Source organism: Falco peregrinus, chromosome 5 (assembly GCF_023634155.1).
Source record: "Falco peregrinus isolate bFalPer1 chromosome 5, bFalPer1.pri, whole genome shotgun sequence".
Classification (NCBI taxonomy): domain Eukaryota; kingdom Metazoa; phylum Chordata; class Aves; order Falconiformes; family Falconidae; genus Falco; species Falco peregrinus.
The window spans coordinates 79,251,287-79,275,735 of NC_073725.1; the positions used below are offsets into that span (position 1 = coordinate 79,251,287).

Sequence of the window (24,449 nt, forward strand, 5' to 3'; positions counted from 1 at the left end):
GGAAAACTGCAAAGTGTTCTCTAGTCAGCTCCTGTGATCCTGGCAGACTGCCAGGATGTTTGTGACCTCTAGAAATCCTTAAGGTTTTGATCAGCATTTCCTTATCCCCAATACTCTGTTGTTTCTGTTTTAAATTACATCTCAATGTACTCAGGGTAGGTAATAATGTTAATGTAAGCAATACAACAGATTGTTACAAGCATCCTTGGATTATGAGATGGGAATATCTTGATTATGTAAACAATGATAGTGTTTATTGTATTATATTTCTGAAATTATTATAGTATTATACTGATACAAATTATACTGTCACATCTGAAGCCTAAAACATAGTGTGTGGAATTCAAAGACAATGAAAGACAATACTTGACTTCCCAGCTTTTGTATAAGGATAATAATGCTATTGTATATTTCACCTTATTTTGCACTAATTTCTAAGATCGAAAGATACAAAATTCTTGATTTTTCTGTGCCTGTAATCGTTACCATAATTATAAAGCATTGTAAATAATGGGTGAAAAGATCACACTGCTGCTGCTAAAATACATTAATTTGCTTTAAAATGTGCAATTAATTAGTTCAGGGAATCTTGAAATAGTAACTACAGATAATGTTAGAAAATGCATCTCTCAGAAGGCATTTTTTTGTTTATATATTTTTGTAAAGGTGTATTAATAACAAACAGGTTCTTCCCTTGCTAATAGTTAAAGGTGAGGCAATAGCAAAGTGAGGATTGCTGAGGAAATGTATGTTACTGTGTATACTGTGGCAACTTACACATACTTTGTACATAAGTGGCCTAAATTCAGAAATTTGAGGGAGAGAGAAATGTCATATTCCATCATAGGACATACATAGAGTTTCAGTACCCTGAAGTGATAAGAATGTTAAAGTATGTAAGAAGACAATGATTTGTTTAAAAAAAACCAAAAACATTTGTTACTTTAAGCCGAGTAGCACAACTTCAAGCTTTTAAAAATTCATAACATTTTTTTCAGCTAGAATTGGTGTTGAAATGGAGACAAACGTATGCTGTCTTTTCCCGTATCACCTTTATGGATCCTTATGCTGCAATGACATTTTAATGGTGAGTTGTTTTCTTCCATGCATTTGTGTTTTCATTGATTTTTTAATTAATGATGATCGTTAAACAAATACTTTTTTTCTATAAGTTACAGAGTGTGCCATAAATTTACATATTGGTGATTGCTTCCACAAACCAATGGCAGGTATTAGCTTTTTCATTTCATTCTCTTCTGGCAGTATTTTTCTAGAATACTTGCCTTGTCACTAACTGTGGCATATCTTCATTACAACTGTCAGGCACAGAAAAGCAGAATCACAAACACACGAAGGCAAGAAAAGCTTTGATGGGCAAGAAAGAGATCAAGTGAGAGAGAGATTGAGCTGAAGCAATGGTATCATCCACTAGATACTCCTCAGGATGCAAAGAATGAGACTTTGCCTGGCCTGCTTTTGAGTCACACCTGGGTGAATCACTAAGTTATTACTATTATTGTAAAATTAATTTGGTTTTCAGGCTCTTTTTTTCTTACTCTCTTTCTGATATTATTTATCTGTGGCTTAAAAAGAAAAATATAATATGGTTATCATTCAAATATCTACCAAATTACTTAAATTGATACATTGTCAAATGGTCAGTCCAGGTAAATTTACCCGTGGGGGTAACATCTGTTCTGCAGACACAGCGCTCTGTTCCGAAAGTTCAGTGAGCTATGTAAGCAGCTCCAGGTATTACACACTACCTAGCTCTGAAATCTTGAATCCTTTTTTAAAAAAAGACTCTCTGGAGCATTTTAAATCGAACCCGTTCGCTCTGTGTGCTTTCTGACATCCTCCTTGTGAAGTGAGGCTCTTCATTGTCATCTTCCTTTAACAGCTTCTCTCATCCCATATGTTCAATACATTCACTTTGAGCAAGTTACCTTTTCATCTGGCATTTCTTTATGCTGAGGCTATGCTGATCCTCATTCGTGAATTGTATCTGCTAGGCTTGCTGATACTGTATACGGTAGTTTGCCAAACCTACTTTGCTCTGACTGGTAGTGATAGCACTGGATACTATTTCAGACAGCTGTGGCAGCAGCAGTCTATGCTATCCAGTTGTAGGTATCTAACCATAAATATGATAATGTATTGATGGACCACAGCCAGCCCTGCACTGGCTTCTGCAACACCTTTCTGTGATACAAAGCACAAAGATAATCTGATGCTCAGAGGCACTCAGTTTGCATGCAGTCGGGCTGAAAAAAAACTCAGGTTTGTTTTCTATGGACATAGCTCCAGCTGTAAGGCCTCACCATTTTTTATACGGAAGGGTTGTCAGGAACTGTTTCAACACAAAAGGAAGCATGTACCTGTTTTAGTCCTGTGTACAATGTAAAAAAGCCATGTTTTAATCAGAGGAAAGCTGGTGAGAATGACAGTTAGGAGCTGTCAACTGATATCAAACCCACAAGACAGAGCAAAAGCAAGTAGCTGCAAACCACTTGCAATTATCCCCCATAGGTCACAACTAGTGAAGTCTGTGGCTGCAAGTTACTATGAGAATATTTCAAAAGGATTCTTCAGATAAGAGTATTGATCATGACATACTGACTGCCAGGATGCAGTCATGCCTGTGATGTTGGACTATGACATGCATGTGTTCCGGTTTGAACTTACTGGGATGATAATTAAGATAAAATTATTCCTCTTCTGTTAATTTCTTCAAAGCTGAAAAGACTTGTCAGTAACTGTACGAGAAGAATATTCTTAAAGTTACTAACTTATGCTCACCAGCTTCCAGAGTGCACTGATCTCAGACTCTCTATAGGTTACAGGTATATGGGGAAAGGAAAGCCACCACTACATAGATAGGTTTCACATGGGGAAATATGCACTTAGGACTTCTCCCTTTGTAATCTGCTAGTTAGCCTCAGATTGCTTAATACTAGTGACTTTCCATCCTTGAAGCTGTGCAATATCTTCTTTCCCAAGAGTGTTGCAAGCCATAAAGGAGGATTAAAGCTGCCTTTGAACTGCTTTAACTATTGTGTGGATTTTCCACTTGGAAGCTTCCAGCATACGCTTAATATCATGTAAAGTAGACATAAGAATAATTAGCAATTAGTAAACCATCTACCAAGTTTTGAGCTTGTATTTTCCTCTATGATCTGATCTTCTGACACATCCCAACTCCCTTCAGACTTTCCTACACAATTAATTTAGACAATACAGACCAGGCATCATCCTGTTAGATAACTTCTTTGATCCACAGGGAAGAGGATGTGCCATAAATTATCCTTCTTTTTTTGTTTTCCTGGTATTCCCATCCTTTGCTGGCTAGATTTCCCTATTTGATGATTACAGACTCTCAGAGCAGCATCTCAATACTTACTTAATTTATGGATCCAAATTTCGTGCTAACAATGACCTGTAGCATTGTATTGCACTCAGTAAATAATTCTAGATTTATTGTTCTTAAAAGAGAACAAGGCTAATGTAATTTTTTTTTCCAGCTACCTGTTACTCCCTCTAGTAACTTTTAACCCATTTGCCCTTTCTGGTGTTATTGAGATCTCAAGGATGAGATGTTTCTACAGCTGTTAGGAAAAGAAATGACTGAATGGAGACAAAAGACAGAAGTACAAACCCTACAGCTGTTTGTTTGGTTTGTTCTGTTTGCTGATCAGTCAGTGTATGTATACTAGAATAGATAACTCTGAAAAAGCCAGAGATATTCTTTGTCCAGGCGAATCAAGAAACAATAGGAACCCGAGATACCGTGTGTGAGCTATTGAGATGCAGAGGGATTGGAGTGGAGATGGACAATCCTTCCTCTTCCTGATGAACAGACAGGAGAGATGGTAAAGACAAAAGGGGAGATCTAGTGTTATTCCAGTGGACAATTTCAGCAGAGTAAAGCACTAAGTTACAGAGACCAGATTTTCATGGACAACTTGTCTTCCTTTCTAAAAATGTTTGGGTGATTTTGATGCTTATGAAATCTGGAAATCTTTTCCTATGCATAGACCAGATAGGTGATTCATGCTTTGCAGCCTAACTCCAGCTCTTTGTCTCTGGTTCCAGAGACATCTTCAACTATGTCTCTGTATTTGTAGAAATGGTGGGAACGGTGTCACCTAGGAAATAAGGTGTAGCTTGCAAATAAATATTTCAAAACAGATTTTCACAAGTAAATGTTAATGGCTCTAAAATGCTAGATTATGACAATGCAAGATCATTGATTATAACCTATATCATTTGTATGCGCTTGAAAGGAATCCTGCAGCACTGGTGTTTTTTTCTCTTATTTGCTTCCTCTGAGAGGAAAGAAGCCTAATCTATTTGCATATAGTTATTTCAACCTCTATAAGAGGTGTAGGATCACAGTCAGGAAAAGAATCAGTGAGTTAGGTAATTCTTAGATGGACACATTAAATTATTAATATAATGAACAAGTCAAAGAAAGAGCTACTTTAATAATATGAATTGTATTTTATATACTTATACTCTGTTTTATACTTATATCTGCTAAGATTTGGACAACTTCAAGGAAGCATAAATAATTTTTATTTTAATAATCTTCAAGATTTAAAATTTTCTGGTAATTGTTACTGCTTTTGCTACAAACATTTTTACCCAGGCTTAGCCTCTGGCCTCTGTATCATCACAATTGTACCTTTGCATGGTTAAGGAATAATGTACTGGGCTCCCAAGGTAAAATTTTAGTTTACTGACTTCAATGCAAGAACTTGCAGACACAAGATAAACTCCAGACACATACTAGAGAATAAAGAGATGGCTGTTCTAAGTTAATTTTGCTCATTATAACTCTTAAAAGAGATCTTTATTCTAGTTAAATATCTATGCAAAAACCTTCTGCAAATGTCTTATCCTACAGAGTACATGCTTTTTTTCCAGTTTTCTGTGGTTTCTTGCAGATCTTTGCTGGGGCCAGTTGTTTCTGAGAGAAACTATCCCTTTTCACAGACCTCTTTTCTTAAATGGAGGCCCTTAAGCAAGGAGGAAAAGCAGGAACCAAAGAAAATTGAAGTGTTAAAATGCTGGGAAAGAAGTAATCAATCATAAATGTAAATGATTTTGCTTTAAAAATCCTTATAGAAGTTCATTTAACTAAGTAAAGCATTTAATCGCAATTTAACTACGGAGGTATAACTAGAAACTTGAAACTATTCTAATCGAAATGGTGGTCAGGTTTGGTTTTGACAAAGGGTGAGGAACACTTCCTCACAGTATCGCTGGCTTTTCAGAAATTAACTTTAAACTTCAAACAAGAATCTGGATTACTATGGGAGAAATGTAGTTCTCCAACCTTCCAGCTTTGGAAAAAATGAGAAATAGTTTAACCCATTATTACAAACGCAAAATATATTATTTAAACTAAAGTTAGTCATTTGATGAGGTAGAGCAAAGCTTTTAGGAAAAAAATGCATTCCTAATTCTTAGCCCAGCCCCCAGCAGGAATTGCTGAGAGCACATTGCACAGCAACTACTTTTGGTCCTCTGATGTATAAAAGAAAGAGCAAAAATATATAAGCTACCATCAGCTTCCTTAGTTTAACTCCTGGATAGGAACGATGCTGAAAGGACTACTTTTCCTTTTTGGAAGCTGTTTATAAAATACTGTCAGTAGGCCTCATTCTTTTTAACACAGGGATGCTCAAGAATTCATGTATTGATTCCCTTCCAAATGATGTAAGCATATTGTTTTACATAGGCCAGACCCACCCGGCCAGACTAGCAGACCAGTTAGCCTGTTCTTGGCCAACTACTCCCTTGCAAATGTGCTGACTTGGATCCCTCCATACTTGGAAGGACCTCAGTGAAACAACTCTCCACTGTGCTCAGTTGCTCTACTCACGTAAGGTTCCAGAGACCTTTTAGACCACTTATGTTAAGTGAAAGCTGCCACCTGCAATTCTGTTTTGTGCCAAGGTTCAGCAGTTGAGAATTCAGTATCCATACAAGCCCTCCAAGAGGCTTGTTCTGAATACTGGGGGTGACAACAGTTGTTCAACTACAGCAGCTGTGCTGCCAAAGCGGAGGGGCACGGCAGAAGAGCACAAAAGGTTCCATGTCTCCTGTGTGCCAAGGGTACGGACATTTTCTTCATTTGCAGACTCCCAAACTTTCCTGAAACCAGAACGGAAATGGGAAGTACATCTAGCTGGAAATGACTTCTAGCATCCTGGCTTCTCAAAACACTTCTCAGGAGGTTTTAATTTGGTGAATTATTTGGTAGTTTTCACTGCACTTCCCCTGACTAGCTTTTATTAGTCTTGGCAATGAACATGCATTTTTTCTTCTCCAGCACTGAATTCCCTAAGCTGTGTCGTGTCTTTTTGCGAAGCCATAAGACAAACTTCCTGCATATCCCTTGATCTCTCTCCTTATTCAAAATTAATAACAAAACCATAATTCCCCTCAGTAAGGTATGTATGAGTCCTAAGTGAGTTGTAGTGCCCCTGGGTAAAATCCTTGAGCCATTAAAGACAGTGAATGCTTTATTAACGACTTTTGACCAATCAGAATTTAATCTAATTTGCTTAAACTAGTCATTACTGTAAGTCCTGTCAAAATGCTACTTTTGTTGCAAGGCTCAGAAACTGTGCCTACCCCCACCTGTGAATTGCATCCACTACCATTTTGTAATTTATGGCTGAAGGTAGTTAAATCTTCGGTGCTCTGCTGATAAGATGAAATGTTGGTAGATATTTGCCATAGTTTTCTCTGTTGTCATATTCTTTCATATGTTGTCCAGAATGGCTGACTAAACCAACAAAAACTAGCATCATGAAACAGTATTTGTAGTCATGGAGGACCAGTTTGTTACAGGCAGCAGAAAAGACAGCAATAGGAAGCACAAGGTTTAGTATGCATGGAGAATATGTTAAGAGAAAGCAATAAAGCAGTTCAAAAGTGATAAGAAGTGATCAGATTAGCCCTGGAAAAGCAATGTCTACATGGGAAAGGTTGGAGTTTTTGTCCCAGCTAGTGCTGTAGCGTGTAAAAGGCAAACTAACACTGTGAGAACAAACTTTTCAGGATAAAAAAATGATCTGTGTTTGAGACGCTGAGTTTATTGTGGACACTTTCAGCCAAACAATCAACATTGCTAACTCCAAAAGTGTCCAAATTTTGTCATGCACACTCTTTTCTGTATGCTTGTGGGTGTGTATAAATATATATTTATCAAATGTGCATTTCCTTTAACTTGTAAGGAATGGATGGTAAAAGACAATCGGATTATTTTGGATTATGTTATAAATTCATTACGGATTCAGAAGCATAGCTATAGGCTTAAGCCTGGGTACATGAACGTGTTTTTTAGATTTATGAGCTAAAAACAAAAATATGCTACTGAAGGTTTCTTAAAAGCTATTTAAACATGGTAACTAAAACTTAAAAGATTAAATTTGTTAGTATACCTAAGAAAAGATTAAAACCTGCATTGTAATGATCTGGGAATTATTAGCAATGTAGTTTTGCATCATGGTTCCAGAATTTTTTTCAACTGTTTTTTTCTATTATAAAAACCGAACAAAGCTATTTCATAAATATTAAATACACTCAGTTCCCTCCTTGACTTTACCTTATGATAATAAAACTGGAGTCAGGACTGATGTGTACATTTCAAGGAAAGTTATGATGTAAAGCAGAGAACACAGAACAAAGGTACTAAAAATCATTTGTGATTGAAACTGTAGATTGACATTCATGAAAATATCTCTCACCAAATAGCATATCACAATTGCCTCATAATACTGAGATGTGTGTTCATAAGCTTTCCAATGTATGCAGCCAACCTTGTCTACTTTATTTTGTAATCGCTGCACTGATTCTGCTTAGCAAAGTTGGTATGACTGAATAAAAAATGAAGAGGGAAATAATTTTACAAAACAATAACTTTCTGATAAGAGCATTTTAACATCTAAAAGTTGTTTTGCACAGCCAGAGCGATAAAAAATGTTTAAGATTTGTTGCCGATATATCAGTTTGTAACAGTTAATGCTTGCACATGAATGCATTAACAGAAACTAATGTAATAATGAATTGATGTTTTTATCCTTTGTGTTACAAATCTATGATTTTTAAGACAAAATATGAGGGTGGGAGTTAATGGATTGAGGGAGATGATTAAGCTTTAAGTCCACAGTTAAAAACCATATTGTTTAGGCATGGAAAAGGCAAGTGTAGTTTGCCTGTGTGATGGTGTTGGCAAACCAACAGTGAAAGCAAAAGGTATTTTTTGTTTGCCTTTCAGTGAGGTGACTCATGCCATATTAACAAAAAGGTATCTCAGTCTCTATCCTCTTCATCTTAAGGAGCTAAAATCTGGCAGCATACAATCATAAAAAGGCTGTGTTGTTGGTTTTGGATATTTTTTCCAGACATGATTCATATTAGTTTGGCATTGTTCCCTATACAAGTTTTTGACATCAAGAATCCCAGTGACATGAAAGATTGCGACAGGCATGAAGCATTGATGATTGATCTTGCTGACAGTTGGGGTTAACAGAGGGAATATTTTGCACTGGATTTTATTCAACATTGAGAATACTATTATTCAGTGTGCCTGTCCAAAGAAAAATACAATTTTAGACATTAAATTGATTAGTATATAATAGGAATAGCACCTCATTAATAAAAATTAGAAAGTAAAAGATTGCAAAGTATTAGAACAGTAGTGGATGCTTATTCTTCCAAGCATTACCTTTGTTTTCAGGTGAGTGATGACAGGACATATTAATATCTAATAACAAACACCTGTGGTACTAAATGGTTATTAAATAATTATGCTGATACTACAGAAGTAAAAGTGGAATCACAAGGGAAACATGTAACTGTTTTCCAAAGAGATACCACACTTAGATATTGACCTTTTCATCTTGTAGATGGTAAATACATTCCTGTACTATTGAGCAATATTTCAAACTGCTTTATCCTGCACCCCAATGACAGCAAAATGAGTCTTGTCCTTTATATATGCTCTTCAAGCCTGCTGTTGTGTGACTCAAAGCTGCCTATATAATAGTCTAGTACAGCAATGCTCTCTTCTGTCATGAAAATAATTTTTATTTTATTAAATAATCATTCACCCTTTTAAACTACATTATAAAGTATAAAAACATACTCTAAATAATTTTATTGCTATAATGTTAATTATTGCTGCTAAAGGATAATGTCAGTGATTAACTGTATTTCTCCCAAATACATTTTACGTTGATGAATATTTTTATTAAGATATGTCAAATTTATCTGAATTAAAAGCTGAGTAGAAGTAAATGATAGGATGCAAGGCAGTAATCTAATCTAATTGTTCTTATTGTACAATAAATGAAAAAGAGAGAAATCTTCATTGTTCAGTACTAATGGAAATGGTTATATGGAGCAGAGCTTACAAAGACCTACCCAGTATGGTTCAAAACATATCCCACTGGCTAGAATCACAGGTAGGATGCCTAACATTCTCATGGACTTTCAAATAAAATCATATATAACAAGAAATACTTTAGACTAAAGAAGAGACCCACTGAGCATACATAATGATGTTAAGTTCATAGTTTCATTTGATTATAGACCCAGGATGCAAACCCTCAGTCCTTGTTCATGCAAAATTTTGTGTTTACTATTTGCTTTAGATTTTTTTCATTTGCCAGATTAAGCCAACAGGATGATTCCAAAGGCATGGAATTAATTGTATGGTAAGATCATTGCTAGTGTTCTGACATATTACACTTGGTAAAGACTGGTATAGTTATGAATAAAAAGCTGTTGTGTATGGCATACATTAACATTTTCAAAATCATCCTGTTTTCTAAAAAAAATTAATGGATTAAATATACGACAGTCAATGACAAATAAGGTATTCCATTTGATTTACTTTTTGTCATTCCTAAACTCAGAAGCTCCCACACTCAGGTTGCAATTAACTTCCTTGAAAATACTCATCGGTGTTTCAAGAAGTTTCATAGCATCTTGTCATAAATCAGCATCATGCATCTGAATTAAAATCTGAATGTAAATTAGAAACATTTTTTATATTAATGATCGTGAGGCTAAACACACGTTCAGAACTGATTAAACATTACTGTCTTACATTGACTGAGTTGCAAGAGAAATGCATCTTCAGACTAAGTTTATACAGGAACTTTTGTCTCCAGTATGGAAGCTTTGGAGCTCTGAAATGCATTGCTACTTCTGTAATTATATTAACAAAAGTTCTATCATCAATTTGCTAATGCTATGAAGTTCTACTGGTAGCATAATTTCAGTTGAAGTTGGTATCTAGAAATTAATTTAAAGTGGTTTAAAAAGTGGTCACAAGGTAGCTGTGACAAAGCAGCTTGCAGCTTTTAACCTCAAACATAAATTGTATTTTAAAAATACAACATTTCTTTTGACATGGCTGGTGATGGTAGTGTGGGCTTTTCCTTGGATGATTAGTTTTGTAAAGTGTGTAATTTAAATGTGGAATTTGTCCTCCTTGTATATTACAACTAAAATGCAGAAAGCAGCCCTCTCCCAGAGTTAAGTTAAGACTACTAGCTTTTAGCTTAGGAATTTAATCTGAATTATCCAATTCTTTTGAATACTGTCAAGTGGTTTCTGGATAGATCATAGAAACCTCAGTAAAATGAGCTTTTGCATACTGGCAGTGAACAATAAGGCTTTAAATGGAAACAAATTCCCAATAGTTACTGACTGCAGTCCCTTCCCTCTGTCGTAGCGCTGTAGTGTCTTGCAGACTAAGTACATCCTGCAATTAAGCTAGCTATTTTATTCTCCCTCATTCTTCACCATTTCAGAGCACTCCATCAGCAGCACTTCTTCTGTCACTGTACTGAAACTACCTTTTTCTTGGCTGAGGACTTATTAGTGTTCTCCATCTTTTCCTCATAAAACATGGAACCCTGTCTATACAGCTCAGCTGTTCTGCCTGTACTTTGTCCTTCCAAGTAAGGAGGTGAGCAGCCAATTAAAGTTTAGGAAGAACATAGTCCAATTCCTCTGGGCTAGACCTGTGCATGTAGCCAGGCCTAAAAAAAGCATTTTACCATAACCAAACAACTTAGATACCAATGAGGTCAAACACACAAGTTATTTGCTCAGTCCTTCAGATTTTGCACTTCTCTGTCCGCACAAGGTTCTTGGTAGAGTCAAGGTCTCTGCCACCAGAAGCTTATTGTTACAGTAATACCTGCACATTTTCAAGGACTACCTCCTCAATGCTCTGTAATTCATTGTCCAACAGTTACTGTGTAAGTAAATTAATTATCATGTTTTATATACTTCAAGAGCTTTGCATTTCAAAGAATAGTACTTCTCTTTGCTAAAGTCGCCTAATATGGCTGTATGCTTATTTCCCACAAGCAACAGTAGGAATTACATTCAGGCAATGCAATAACAGTGAATCATCTGATATAATCATGTTTATGTATGTTAAACATAAAAATAATTAGTTTGACAAAGACCACTGCATTCAACAACAAAAAGCATATTCACTAGGGATGAAAGAAAAATTCTTGCAAATTCTAACTGCATTTTCACAGTGTCAAAACTAGTGACAGTTTCACTGGAAAACAGAGGCTGAGCTTCTATTTACAGAAATGGGGGAAAGCATGGGAATATGCAATATAGAACACTTATTCTAATATGCAAGAACTTCTTAAATGCCTACTGTAGCAACACATAAACAAAGAAATAACAAAAGTTAACTTATCATAAGGCACCAGTTACAGAAATGTCTTAGCTTTGTTTTTAGCATTAGCATTTGTAGTCAGTAAGTATCCAGGACAACTGACAATCAAATACAGCAGCAAACACATTATTCTCTTGCATATAATTAAGAAGAGAAAAAGTCATTTTAATCACGTGCTGCAAATCCTTGGCCAGTATTAAAACTGATCATTTGATACAGTGCAGCACTTCCTTGAGTGGTGTGTTTGCAATTCATTTCTCTTTTTTTAATGTAAAATTTAAAATGAAGAAACAATCCATACAAGGCAAACTAACTAAAAGCTAGCATTTTTCACCTGAAAACCTCCTTAATCTGGAACTGGCTTCCCTTTAGTATTACCTTTATCTTGGGAGTCTGCATAAATGCCTTAAATATACTAGTGCAAGGCTTGTTATTAATGAGAAGAGAGTAACAGCTTTTACTGATCATTAGGAAAAGTGACTGTGTATTGCACTAACTTAAGTATTTGTTTCACTCTGCTATCATAGATTATTAATTAGAAATAATAGCAGTAATCACTTTTCAGAAATGAGGATGTAGCTACAAAGCCTCCTAACTCCCACTGCACCAGTATTATAATCCAAACAAGTTAAATAAATTGCTTCTATCACAATAAGTAGAAAGAAGAAAAAAAAAAAAAAAAGAAAACAGAAAATACTGAACGCTATTGCTTTCCTAAGATTTATGAAAGTCGGAGGTGAACAAAACTCAAATTCTGCAGGAAGGTTTGGTTTTGATTCGATGTTTTTAATATAACTTTTAAATGTCCTGGGTTTCTCTTCTTCATTTCATTTTATTTAACATTTTGTGTTAGAAAACTTAAATGCTGTGATTCTTGGTAGATACCTGCTACCTGTTTACAAAGCACCACTACATTCTAATGTCTCTGAATGAAGGGAAGTAATAGAAAAGTAATACTAAATAAAGCACAGCACTAGAAGAAAATTATGACAACCAGCAACAACTAAGGACAAAATAGCTTTTACTAAAAAGCATCTAGGTTGTCTGGGTTCACATGGGCAAATTAAAAAAAAAAATCTGTTTTTCCAGAACCTCTGATACATCTATTATTTTCTGAGTATCAGAAAAGAAGGGACAAGAAACTGAGTAAACTGCAGGACACTGAAAAGGGATCTCGACTTCTGGCCTTCCATTAGTGTTAGTTTTGGCAAATAGCTGTGCTAGCTGCAGGCAACTCAGGAAATCTTTGTCCTCTGGTAACAAACAGTCCAGAAACAAAAACACACTCATCTTCAGTGTCAGAGATCATGCGAAATTTGTCCTTTTGACAGAGCTTCCCTTCATAAACACTTTCAGAATGGGTTGGCAGCATCAGCAAAATGTTTTCAGCAGGGCAGGAAGGGAAAATGAACATGCAAATTAGGACATTTTTAATAATGTTTGGCCTTCAATAGTTTGTCTTCAGTATTCTAAAAGACACAATATGGAAGGGGTACAAATGCCTAAGAAATTCCTTCTGCCCTCTTCATATCTATGGACCAATGTGAAAAGTACATCAGTCACAATTTCTTAAATCTCATTTTGAGATGGCTAGTAGATAGAAAGTGGTAACTTAGAAACTTATAAAATACCTATCAAAGTGTCTGATGCTATAATCTTGTACCATTTCATTTTCTCTGCGTAAGTAAATACTTGGAATAGAATTTCCACAAAAGCTGTAATTCATTCTGATTTATTTCCTTGTAAAAATACCCAAAAAAGCCTGTCACTTTTCCAGCACTAGTAGTAGGTAATACTGCACTGCCAAGTATCTGCAAGTAATATCCACTCTTGTAGTGTTTCAGAGCTCCACTATAAAGTTTCAAATTGCTAAGATACTGGACTTGGAAAATATGTCTTAGTAATCTTTCTTTATAAAGCTTTTTTTCTGCACCATAAATGCACATGCTCTCAACAGACTTTAATCATTTGTGATGTTCAGACTAAATCTAGTAGGTCATTTAGTCAGGTTTTAGATGAGTTTATGAGGGAATATAATGGCAACAAATACAGAATAATGATCTACTCACTATGAAGTAAACATATGTAATATAGGTTATAGGATGCCTTGAGTAATTGCACCACTTGAAGGTCTGCATTGAACAATCCAGAATTGATTGACTTAATCCATAATGATGATTAGAGAATGAACTAGCTACCATTGTAGCTGCTTGCTTGTGAAGTTTCCATCTGTAGCAGGAATGCCTGAGCTGCATGTGAAGCAGTCTTGGGACTGCCCTTATTCATTACCCAATGGATTAAGATAGCTCCAAAGTAGCAGTAGTGCTTCTATGTTGTACATTGCAGTGATGCAAGAGCTGTTTCACACGTAATTCTTCCATCTGTGCCAGAGGGCCAAATTCTGAGACAGAGGTGGTACAGGTGTTTGGGGTCATCATAAGCCAAGACCCTAAGATATTATCAAATGTATTTTTTTTCTTCCTTGATGCAGTAACTGTGTGGCTCTGAGTTGCGTTTATATGCAAGAGTTTGTAGAAGCAAGGCTTAAATCTGAATTCAAATCCAAGAAACAATGAGTTTTAAAAACCTGCTGTGTTATGTCATATATTGCAGTATACAAAGAGTTTTAAGCAAAATATCTCATTGTGATGATTACAAAAATCTCAATACAATCAATGCACTAAGAATCTCTTTACTTTCTGGCTCCTTCATTAACTGGGATTCTGAATAAACATTTCACATATGAGATTGTACCCTAACTTCCTTACAATCTGGCATCTTTCTTCTTGAAAACATGGTCACAGGAGGGATCAGAGATCAGCAAAGAACTAATACACAGAGAAAAGAGAGATACAGTGCATATTGCCATCCTTTCTAAGCCTTCAGAAGTTCACCACCTCAGCTCCAGGGGGCTAGAGCACTTTTAATTGAGAGAGAAGCATAAATTCCCCTCCAGAGGTGGTGTTTTTTTATACAGTTAGGGATGTAATGCTGCAGTATGTATGTACTTCCCCCTCTGCAGTATAGAACTGCATAGGCCCAGGTGGAAGTACTTTGCTGTAGAGCAGTGCAGACAGATTAGGTGTCACACTTCACTATATGTGGTATCTTTATTAGAGGTCACGGCTTTAATTCTCTCCTAGTACTCTGTAACAATGCGCATAAGAAATCACAGTCAGCCTCTACCACAAACAAGTAGCAGGAGTGCATGCAGCATATGAATCTGCTCTTTCTCCCATTGTTTTTACACCCTTCCCCCAAAAGAAAGCAGTAAAATCTTACAATAACTGTGCCGTGCAATCCAAATAAAACTTGTTCTTTGTCCAAATATAAGCAAATTTTCTGCTTTCTATAGTTACAGAAAGATAAGACCAGTGCATATACTTTAAATGTCTCAAAATGCAAATACCAATGCAGTAAAAGTATATTTGCAGTAAAATGCACATCAATGTTGATCTACAGCACAGAATAAAGCCATCCACTGCCTAACAATCTAAACCTTCCTGAATTATCCCCTTTTCTCTTATAAATACATTGAACTTAAATTTGTAAATATATTATCTATTATTTGTATGCATGTATATATATCTATATATGTGTATAGATATATAAGATATGGATAAATATAAAGTACATAAATATATATCCAAATTAAAATGCAGTGGAACTGTTCATTATAAAAGGAAAATGTATCTGAGCATGAGAAAGAGCTGTACTCTGGTCTAATACAAGACTGAGAAATAAGTTTCCTAGGACTTCAGAATCACCTGAAATGTGACTGTATTTCCTCTGAAGCTCCAAGGTGCACTTTTTCCTCTCCTTCAATAACATAAACACGTAATAGCAGATATAGAACAAAAATATTATTTAAAACTTCAAATAATAATATCCCTTTCCCTTTTCCCTTAGAGAGAAAAAAAATTAGAAAGTGAAAACCACACACAACCTGATGCTCTCCAGGAAAGTGTTTAACTGTTTTACTAGTGGAGATGATATAACAGCCTAATGAGACCATTTCTTACTAGATGTTATAGCCCTGTGTAACACCTTGCCAAATCTTGATGTAAGTTTAACTATTTGTATTTTAGTATAGCAAAACATAGAATAAAGCATAGCTTGATGTGCTGTGCAAAAACACCAGGTAGGAGACAAAGATACAAACCTAATATTAGTCAACCAAGACAACTAATTAAAAATAAATACAATAAGTAATTTTTCTATTCAAAATGGCTTTCTCTTAGTGTTACCCTATTTGCACTAGGAAATCCTAAATGTTTCTAATTCTGAAATAAAGAATATTTCTAATTTGCAAGAACCCATGTACTATCAACCGTCATTTGACATCCAGCAATACTTGTTTCATAATGTTAATTTTAGTGCCAGCATTCAAGATACTGATAAAGTTATAATGTTACTTACGTAAATTATTTGGAGGAGGTCTCGTCTCCATGTTTTCATAATGTTGCACATGCACTACAATGTTTAGATCTCTTTCCATATGATCTGTTGTACAAGGACCTTGAGGTCGCATAACATCAGCAAGAGCCCTGAAAACCAAACAAACCAGAATGAACCTGCAAAATCTGTAAGGCATTACCAATACATTCCAATTTTTGTTTGTTTGTTTGTTTGAGATGCTGTCCGTTGTAACGTCTGCTGGAGAGACCAGCTCCATTCACAGCAAAATCAGGGAATCAGATGCATTGTGAGACTTCGCACCTAAGGCTCTTTTTAGGTTGCCTTAGACAGCATGCTAGCAGTAATACACAGAAACACATTAAGCTCTTTAGTTGTCTTGGCTTTGTAGGAACATAATCTAAGCTTGTTGAGACTTGCAGATTTCTGCTATAGCATGTGCTTAGTAATGTTTCCATCTTGGTTAAGCTCAGCACCTAGCCCCTGTCTATAGCTTTCACAAACCCGTTAACTTCACACCTAGATTACCAGCAGGGCTTGTCAAAGTAAATTCTCACACATGCCTTTGCACAGAGCATAACACAACACAGTGGTCTTGGCCATTTTCATTCAAAAATGTCACCAAAGTTGAAAGGTCGTATGATTTTCAGGTAGAAACCCAGTAGGCATAGCTCTCTTCATGGTCAGGGCTTTAAGCTTTTCCCATCCAGAAGAGGAGATCAAATATGCCTTTTCTAAGTTCTCTGAGTGTCCTAGTCATTAAGATGGAGCAAAGTTTGTACTGCGGCTTTGAAGCCAGTTCAGAAACAGGATTAAAGTTTTATGCTAGCAAAGAGGGAGCAAGCAAAAGGATTCCTAACAATTAGGCCAGGCCCAACCTGATGTTGGTTGTGGACCTTTCCTGCATTGCTGCAGGCAGTAACTATATCTGAAAGAGACAGAGTCATCCTAGTTTGGTGTATTTTCTAAGAACTAGTTTCACTGTCGAGTGTACTGCTGAGTGCCAGGCATACAGATAAGCACACACACCTGTATTAGCCCTGCAGATCCAGAGTTAGTGACTGAGTTTTAAGCTCTGAAACTCTCAGCATGGCAACAACTAACTTTCTCTGCGATTCTGAGCGATGGAGTTTTACCATTGACTTCTGTAGGAGCAGGATTAGCCCTTAGGTATATGCCATATCTCTACCTGCTGAACTACTGTGCCATACAAAACAATTGGCCCACCTGCAGAAGCTGTTGCCTTAGGCAAAGGAAAGCTATGCTGTGTGTTACCAGTGTCTTCAGAGTTCAGTGCAAATCTTTTCTATTCAGGTCAATGCATCACTGGCTATTATTTGCCTCCTTTCTGTTTTACTAGTTTTAATTTTTAGACCCCTTAAGTGATTTTTTTTTAAAGGGAATGGATGCATCTTCTGGGCACTTTGCCCAGTTTAGTTTAATTTTCTGCAAAATTACATGTAGTGTCCCAGATACTGCATCAAGGAAGACTAGTTTATAAACTAATAAATAAAAAAAAAAAGCACATTCACTGGTGAAAGCCATAGCAAGTGCAGTCTAGCTCCTCCACTGTATTCCTGTGCCATGATTACTTCTTGATCAAGAAGCACTGTACTTTTAAATATTTAAAAATAGTTTAAGTTACAGACAGAGAGGAATCCACAACTGGATCTTGCTTTCAGATTGCAGGAACATTGCTTTGGTACACAGCTGAATGATACTGATGTTTCACTGTGTTTATGGCTAGGCATTATGTTATTAAAATATTAGTTACAGTTGTGATCAACGTGTTACAGAATATTCTGTTGATACTGTAAAAGGTCAGAAGACAGTAACCAAATGATTAATGGTATCAGAGCAATGCTCCCATTTGAAGCAATGCTTATATAGCAGAAATAGCAGAGCTGGCCTACATAGCAGAATAGTAAGAATTCAATAGATGAGACCTCACAAAGGTATGTAGAAAATGATGCAAAAGGAAAGCATTATATTGCAAAACACAGCTGAAAAAAAGTGGGGACCAAAACCATTAATACTTAGTCAATTTACACAAATACGTCTCTATACAAAGAAAATTATTGACATCAATATTAATTCTAATTCCAGAAGCAGCTGGACACATTTCTGGGAAGGGAAGAAAAGCAAATCAAAGTTCCTGACTACAACGTGGGAGTTGAAAGTGTGAGATCTTGTAATACACAGATTAGCATTTCCCAACTTTGTGAGAGCGGGTTTTCAAAAATGCTTTCCTCATTGCCCTTAATCTGAAGGTAAATATTGTTCACTGTAGACTTTAAATAACACCGCATACGGTAGCAGATTAACTACTGCCTGTCTGTGAAATTGTCGAGTTTTCTACCATTTTAGGGTGGCTTTTTTTCCAAGGGGTTTTAAGGAATTAACTGTCCGATTCCCACTATATTAAGAAAAAAGGAACTATTCACCATCAAGTTCTATTTTTAACAGCACAGCAGCTATCTTTATACTTTGTTAGTCAAAGTTGTATAATCTTCTCAGGGCAGAGTAGTTCATATAACAAAGAGCTTGTCCTTATCTTCCACTGATGTCAGGGAGAGTTAAAAATGTGTAGCATCTTGTATATCACTTAAGTACAAAGGAAATACTGTACCCGCACTTTGTTCTTTTAGGGATTTACCCATATAATGAAATGGATAAAGGGAGGTTTGTGCCCTAGTATGCGACAAAATCCTTGAACAGACGTTTGTTTCAAAAAATTCCACATAGGCCAACAGACTCCTATAATACCTTCATGCATTTGTCTCACCTGAATATCATCATATAGATTTTGTTCATTATCTGAAGGAATTGTTAGTGGGTCCTATTGAAAAATTATATATACCTAGAGGGTCTTTATCTACACCTTTGCTATACTGAATAATTTTGTAAGGAAATGCAAAATACAAGATAACCTTCTAATCAGGTGGTGATATCATTAGGTCCTGTGTATTGATATTGATTGCAGCATTACAAAAGTGGAGAAATGTTACCTACGTAGGAGCTCATGGCCCAGAACTATCAAGTATCACAAAACTTCAGCATTTTTCTTGCCATAGGATTTTTCTCTTTGGATATGTAATGCTACTTTGGGTGTTATAAAGCACGTGGAGCCAGGCATTTCTCTTATGGGTACAAGCTTGAAGAAGCTGAAACACAGGTTATTCCATGAAAGGTCACTTGTCATGTTTTGCCTCCAAAACTGGGTCAAAACCCGTAAGGGAAATAATTTCACACTTAGGATTCAGGATTTTGGCAAGTCAGACTATTTTTGGCCCCAGGTACGTGCCTTTTGAATGATCAACAGAAGACTTCACTCATGAGCTCAGCACGGAAGAAGAGCTCAGATGGTTCACAATATTTGGAAGGCTGTTAACAGTGTCAGAAGCACTGCTTCAGAAAAACAGGAGCTATAGCATCTGAGCATGACTGTAAATATTGTCCTTTCAGTTCTTGGTTTGTTTGCACATTCTCCACAAGGATTAGGGAAGAAGACAAAGGTGTGGTATTGTTTACCGAAAAATATCCCCCTTAAGAGAAGTAAAGCTTTTCCCTTTTCTACTCATTTTCAACCGAGGATTCTCCACTTTAACTGATGGAGCCTGGAAGTCTCATTGATGTAGTCTTTATCAGCAAGAACATGGTGCCCTCATATGCCTAACGGAGCTTCTAGGTCTGCTTCAGGAGACAGATCAATTCTGTCTCCTTTTAGGCACAATACTGCCACATTCATTTGCTTTGCCATATCTGAAAACATACACCATCTTAATCCCTTACTCTCCTAGAAAGCAGGAGGGTGAAGTAAGAGTTACTCTGTTTGGTACTACCATTACTGCTTAGTTCTTGGACACTATAGCTGAAGAGAATATTTATCTCCTTTCAATGTCAAATAACAAATTTAAAAACCAGGAAAATTATATGAACAAAACACTATCATATGATGTCTATAGCGAAATATGCCATGTACAGTTAGTACTGTACTCTCCTCTCCATTTCATCTCCAGATTTACAGTTCCATGCCAACAGTAAGAGTGTTTTATACTGAAAAACACTCATCTAACAAGAAAGAAAATGTGAACAGTGCCACACTTGGCCTTTTTTCTCAAAACAAAAGGAAGTAACAAGCTCTCTAAAAAAGGACACTTTGACTCCTTTTTCCTAAAAGGACTTGCCCAATAAGTACTTTTTTCCTATGGATTGTTTTCACCAAATAAGTTTCCACAATGCTTTTTCATTGTCAAATATTTCAGGAAAATTCAGTGAAATTAATGGAGTTGTCTCGGTTTGTTTTGTTACAACAGTAAACAAAAAATAATGAAAGGCAAGTGTATAGAAACTACACTCACCAAGCCTGTGAAGTTTCCTTTATTAACATTGTACCACTCTTACACACACCAGTGTCTTACTTCAACAGCAGATCCACTGACTGCAAGATGAAATAATGCAAGGAATTAATAAGTGCGGCACAGTTTTGCTTCCTATTTATAAGTCAGTGTTCTCATTCCCATGTGTCAGGTCTCTGTTCATATTTAAAAAAATATTAGTAAATCAAAAATGGGAATATACAATTTACACCAGTAAATTCTGTTCACTTTCTAAAAAATAAATAAGCTCTCATAAAAAAATACCAGTTTATATTATGCATTGTCTTTTTTGATAAGCAGTACCATCCCTTCCATAGGTGAATTTTTTCATAGGAATGAAGAGGATTCAAGTGTTTCATGTAGCCATTGGCTAGGAAGGGGTGAGAAGACAATCTTAACTAAGGAAATAGATGACAAATCAGCCTCTGTGTGTTTCTTGCTGCCAGCAAAAATGGAGTAACACTTGGTACTTTTAGTTTGGCCTACCTAACACTCCCAATACATTATACTTTTGCTTATTAATAAGGTTTAGTACAGGAAAAAACCATAGGAGGTGTTCTTTTTGGGTTTGTTTTTTTGATATTGTAGCGATGACTGTTATAAAATAAGGTGAATAGGAATATGAGCTACATATTTTAATTGTTGATACTATTAACTGTTTAAACAGAAATTATTTATTTCTTAAGCATTGAAGCCTTTTTTTACACAGTTGTGTAAAATGAGCTAGGATGTAACATTTTAGTTAAACACACATTTGAGGACAGAGAGGTTACTTCGATTCTTCACTCAATGAACAGATTTTCAGTTTGCCGAAGGGATTTACAAATCTAATTCCTTTTCAAATTAAGGGTAAGCCCACCCCACAGCTGTAAGAGAGTGTGAGAACTTTTTTTTTAAAAAAAAAAAAAGCTATAGCGCTGCTTTTTCAGAACATGACTAGCTATTATGTGTACTGAGTGGGTGACTGTTTTTCCATGTGATCATGACTTTCCAAGTTTCTATATAATCCTGACTTGAACGTTATCATGGCAAGAAAAGTACAAGATCTCAGACACTGTTAAGTAATCAGAGTAACAGACGACCTTTTTTAAAAACCACTTCAGAAACCTAATCTTTATGCATACATGACTGAAGGATTTCAGAATGATTTTCCAATCCCCTATAACTCTATTTCCATAAACTAAGACAGAATATCGTTTCAGAATACTTCACACCTGTCCTTTAGATAACAAATATTTCTACGAGTAGAAATAGGACTTATTTAATCTATATATAAGCAGGGATGGCTACAACTTCACTCTCTTGTGGGTTTTGTAACTGTTACGAGCCCTGCCTTTTTGCCTGCATGAAGAGACTACAGAAGGAGGCTAATGCAAGGAAGAGCTTTTTCCAAACAAGCTCTGTATTTTAAGAGTGAGATTTTAAAAGGAAATTGGGACCCATATATTCTTTTTCTCAGTTTAGTGAGAAAATGTGAAAATATTCCACATGTCTAAAGGATTATTATACCTTGCTCAACAAAAACCATCTTTGCAGAAGTATCACTGACACATAATGTTGACTAAAATTTCTGCAATGTGCTTTGTTCCTTGGTAGTGAAATCGTATCCATATCAGCCAGTTTATAAATAGCAAATAATTGCTAGTGAACTGGTGATGCATTTGCAGGCGTATTTTTGTGGCTTCCTCTGTTCATTTCAGGATAAGCACTTAATCAAAAAGTCATGCAGAAACTTCAGTAAAAAAATAAGGCTTCAGGTGTTGAGTTGATCTCTTGGACTGTCTTTCAAAGGATGGCTCTTCATCTCAGCTTCAAAGATTGTGAACTACACCATTACCAGTCAGGGCAAGAGGAAGCTTTCTGCCACACTGCACGTCCAGTAGAAGGTATCCCTTTAATTGCATTTCATCACTAAAGTTGCCCAATATGCTGGAATCTATTTAGACTCTTTAATGGAGCTGTTTGCCTTTTTTAATGCCTTTCCCCCATCTGCTTTACTTTCATGTGCCTGGGATTAGCATAAAGAATCAGACAGACTGCAAACTTGACAAATGTGTTATGCCTTGATTTTGAACTGCTGTGACAGTCTGGGTTTGGAATGTGTGGTTAAAGCCATTGGGCTCTGTCCTGAGTTGCCAACCTGCCTATCCACCACTAGGCAGCCATATCTGGAGTAGATGGCACACAGCATGCCTAACTCTAGGTGGGGGATATTCTTTTTGATATAACTCAGCCATTACACTGTGGATACAGTGTATAACACACACATATACAGATGAGACAAGGCTTTCATATTCCATTTTTTACCTCTCAACAGTAACTGAAAAAACGTTAACGAATTCTACAATAGCTCTTCCTTCTTGTGTCTCCCTCTTCCCTTCCACCCTGGCTCATTTTCACAGCTTAGAAATTTCACAAATAGCTCACACACTTGCAAGGGTTGGGGGAGTAGGGAAGGTCCTGCCAAAACCGTTTTGCAGCTGGAGAGGAAGGGTGAGATGACATTTGTTTACATCCTTCTGTTGAGAAGTAAAAACATTTTCCAAGCTTTGAGACAGTTGGAAGAGGGAACTTATCAGGCTTTCTATAATTCAGTGCTGCTGGTTTCAGGATTTTTTTGTTTTCCTATTCATGCACAGTATATCAGGGAACACTTGCTGGGTCTTGTTGGGGAGAGGGTCAGACACTGCAGATAAAAATGGACTACTGTCTGTGTGGACTCCACAGTTATTTGTAGTTTTCCTCAATATGCATGTACTTTGATAACCAGAGCTTGGGGAACCACAGGAGCTCTGCTCACCAAAGTTGGTCTCCCTCAGTCGCCTTGCAAGGGAACGCAGCAAACTCCTGCCAGGAGTTGTCTGTTAACAGGAACACATGGGCTCCTCTCTCCTCTTTAGGAGTAGCAAGGGGAGGTAGAGGGGAAGGGGACCCCGCTGCCTGGCACTCAGCCTTACCTGGACATGTGCTCCCGCTGGGGTCTGTGTGCCTTCTCCAGCCCTAGTTTGGTGAAGATGCCCACCAGCACCATGACTGCCACAACCCCACAGATAATGTAGACAATGAGGTTGGTTTTATCCCTGGTAGGGTCATGCAGAGGGTCGTCTATGCGGGAAGGAGGCTTCCCAGTGTTCATCCACAACGGTGTCTCATAGTTTGTGCAGGTGCTTTGATCCAGCCTTGTCTTCTTGAACTTGCAGCAAAACCTGAAGCCACAAGTGCCGCAGCAGAAGATGAACTCCCCGGAGCTGCAGTTAAAGGGGGGGTCCCACTGCCCCATCACGTCAAAGTAGCCCCTGCAGAAGTCCGGGGTGGGAGGTGGCTCAGAGGGGTCTAGCTGTTCCCCAAGGCTGGAGTGGTTTCCTCCCGAGAGTACCACGAAGCTCCCCAGCTGCTGGCCAGCTTTCTCCTGAGCCCGACACACCAGCGTGAGAAGGTCCGCCACCAAGTAGCCGAAGAGCAGCCGAATAAAGCCTTCCATGCTGCCTCCCAGCCCCGGCTCAGCGATGCTGCCGCCGCCGCTCGAGCTGCTGGATGCTGCGCTGCGCCAGGAGCTGAACATAAAGGGGCTCCGTCAGGGGCCGTGCGTCCGCGCAGCCCGCGCTCGCCTTCAGCACCACGGACAGCCCCGGGCGGGCCGGGCCGGGCCGGGGCCGCCGCCCCCGGGCAGTGGCCGCTGCCCGTCGCCGCTCCGCTCCGGAGGAGCGAGCGCGGCACTTGTGGAGCGCGCGGGAGAGGGAGGAGGAGGAGGAGGAGGAGGAGGAGGAGGAGTACCGAGGGGTGGAGGTGGCGGCGGGAGTGCGGGGCACCGCGCGGCGCGGCGGGCTGGGGAGAAAGGGCTCGGCGAGAGGGGCGTGGAGGGGGCCACGAGGCGGGAGGGCTGAGGCGAGCGCGCTGCAGGGGCGGGCAGGAGGAGAGGGCGAGCG

The 24,449-nt window shown here is 37.6% G+C and overlaps 1 protein-coding gene and 1 long non-coding RNA gene across 2 annotated transcripts in view; one reads left to right on the forward strand and one right to left on the reverse strand.

Moving 5' to 3' along the window:
* LOC129784627 (uncharacterized) overlaps positions 1 to 23,851 on the forward strand; it is a 38,119-nt gene extending 14,268 nt beyond the window's left edge. The window contains exons 2-3 of the long non-coding RNA XR_008747600.1: positions 999 to 1,087; positions 23,724 to 23,851. This is a non-coding gene — a long non-coding RNA (uncharacterized LOC129784627). The remainder of the gene's footprint in view (positions 1 to 998; positions 1,088 to 23,723) is intronic.
* SHISA9 (shisa family member 9) overlaps positions 1 to 24,231 on the reverse strand; it is a 191,527-nt gene extending 167,296 nt beyond the window's left edge. The window contains exons 1-2 of the mRNA XM_013302083.3: positions 23,481 to 24,231; positions 16,148 to 16,275 (exon numbers count right to left, since the gene is read on the reverse strand). Of these exons, the coding sequence (XP_013157537.3) occupies positions 16,148 to 16,275; positions 23,481 to 24,085 (733 nt within the window). The 5' untranslated portion in view covers positions 24,086 to 24,231. The remainder of the gene's footprint in view (positions 1 to 16,147; positions 16,276 to 23,480) is intronic.
* Positions 24,232 to 24,449: the final 218 nt, after the last annotated feature.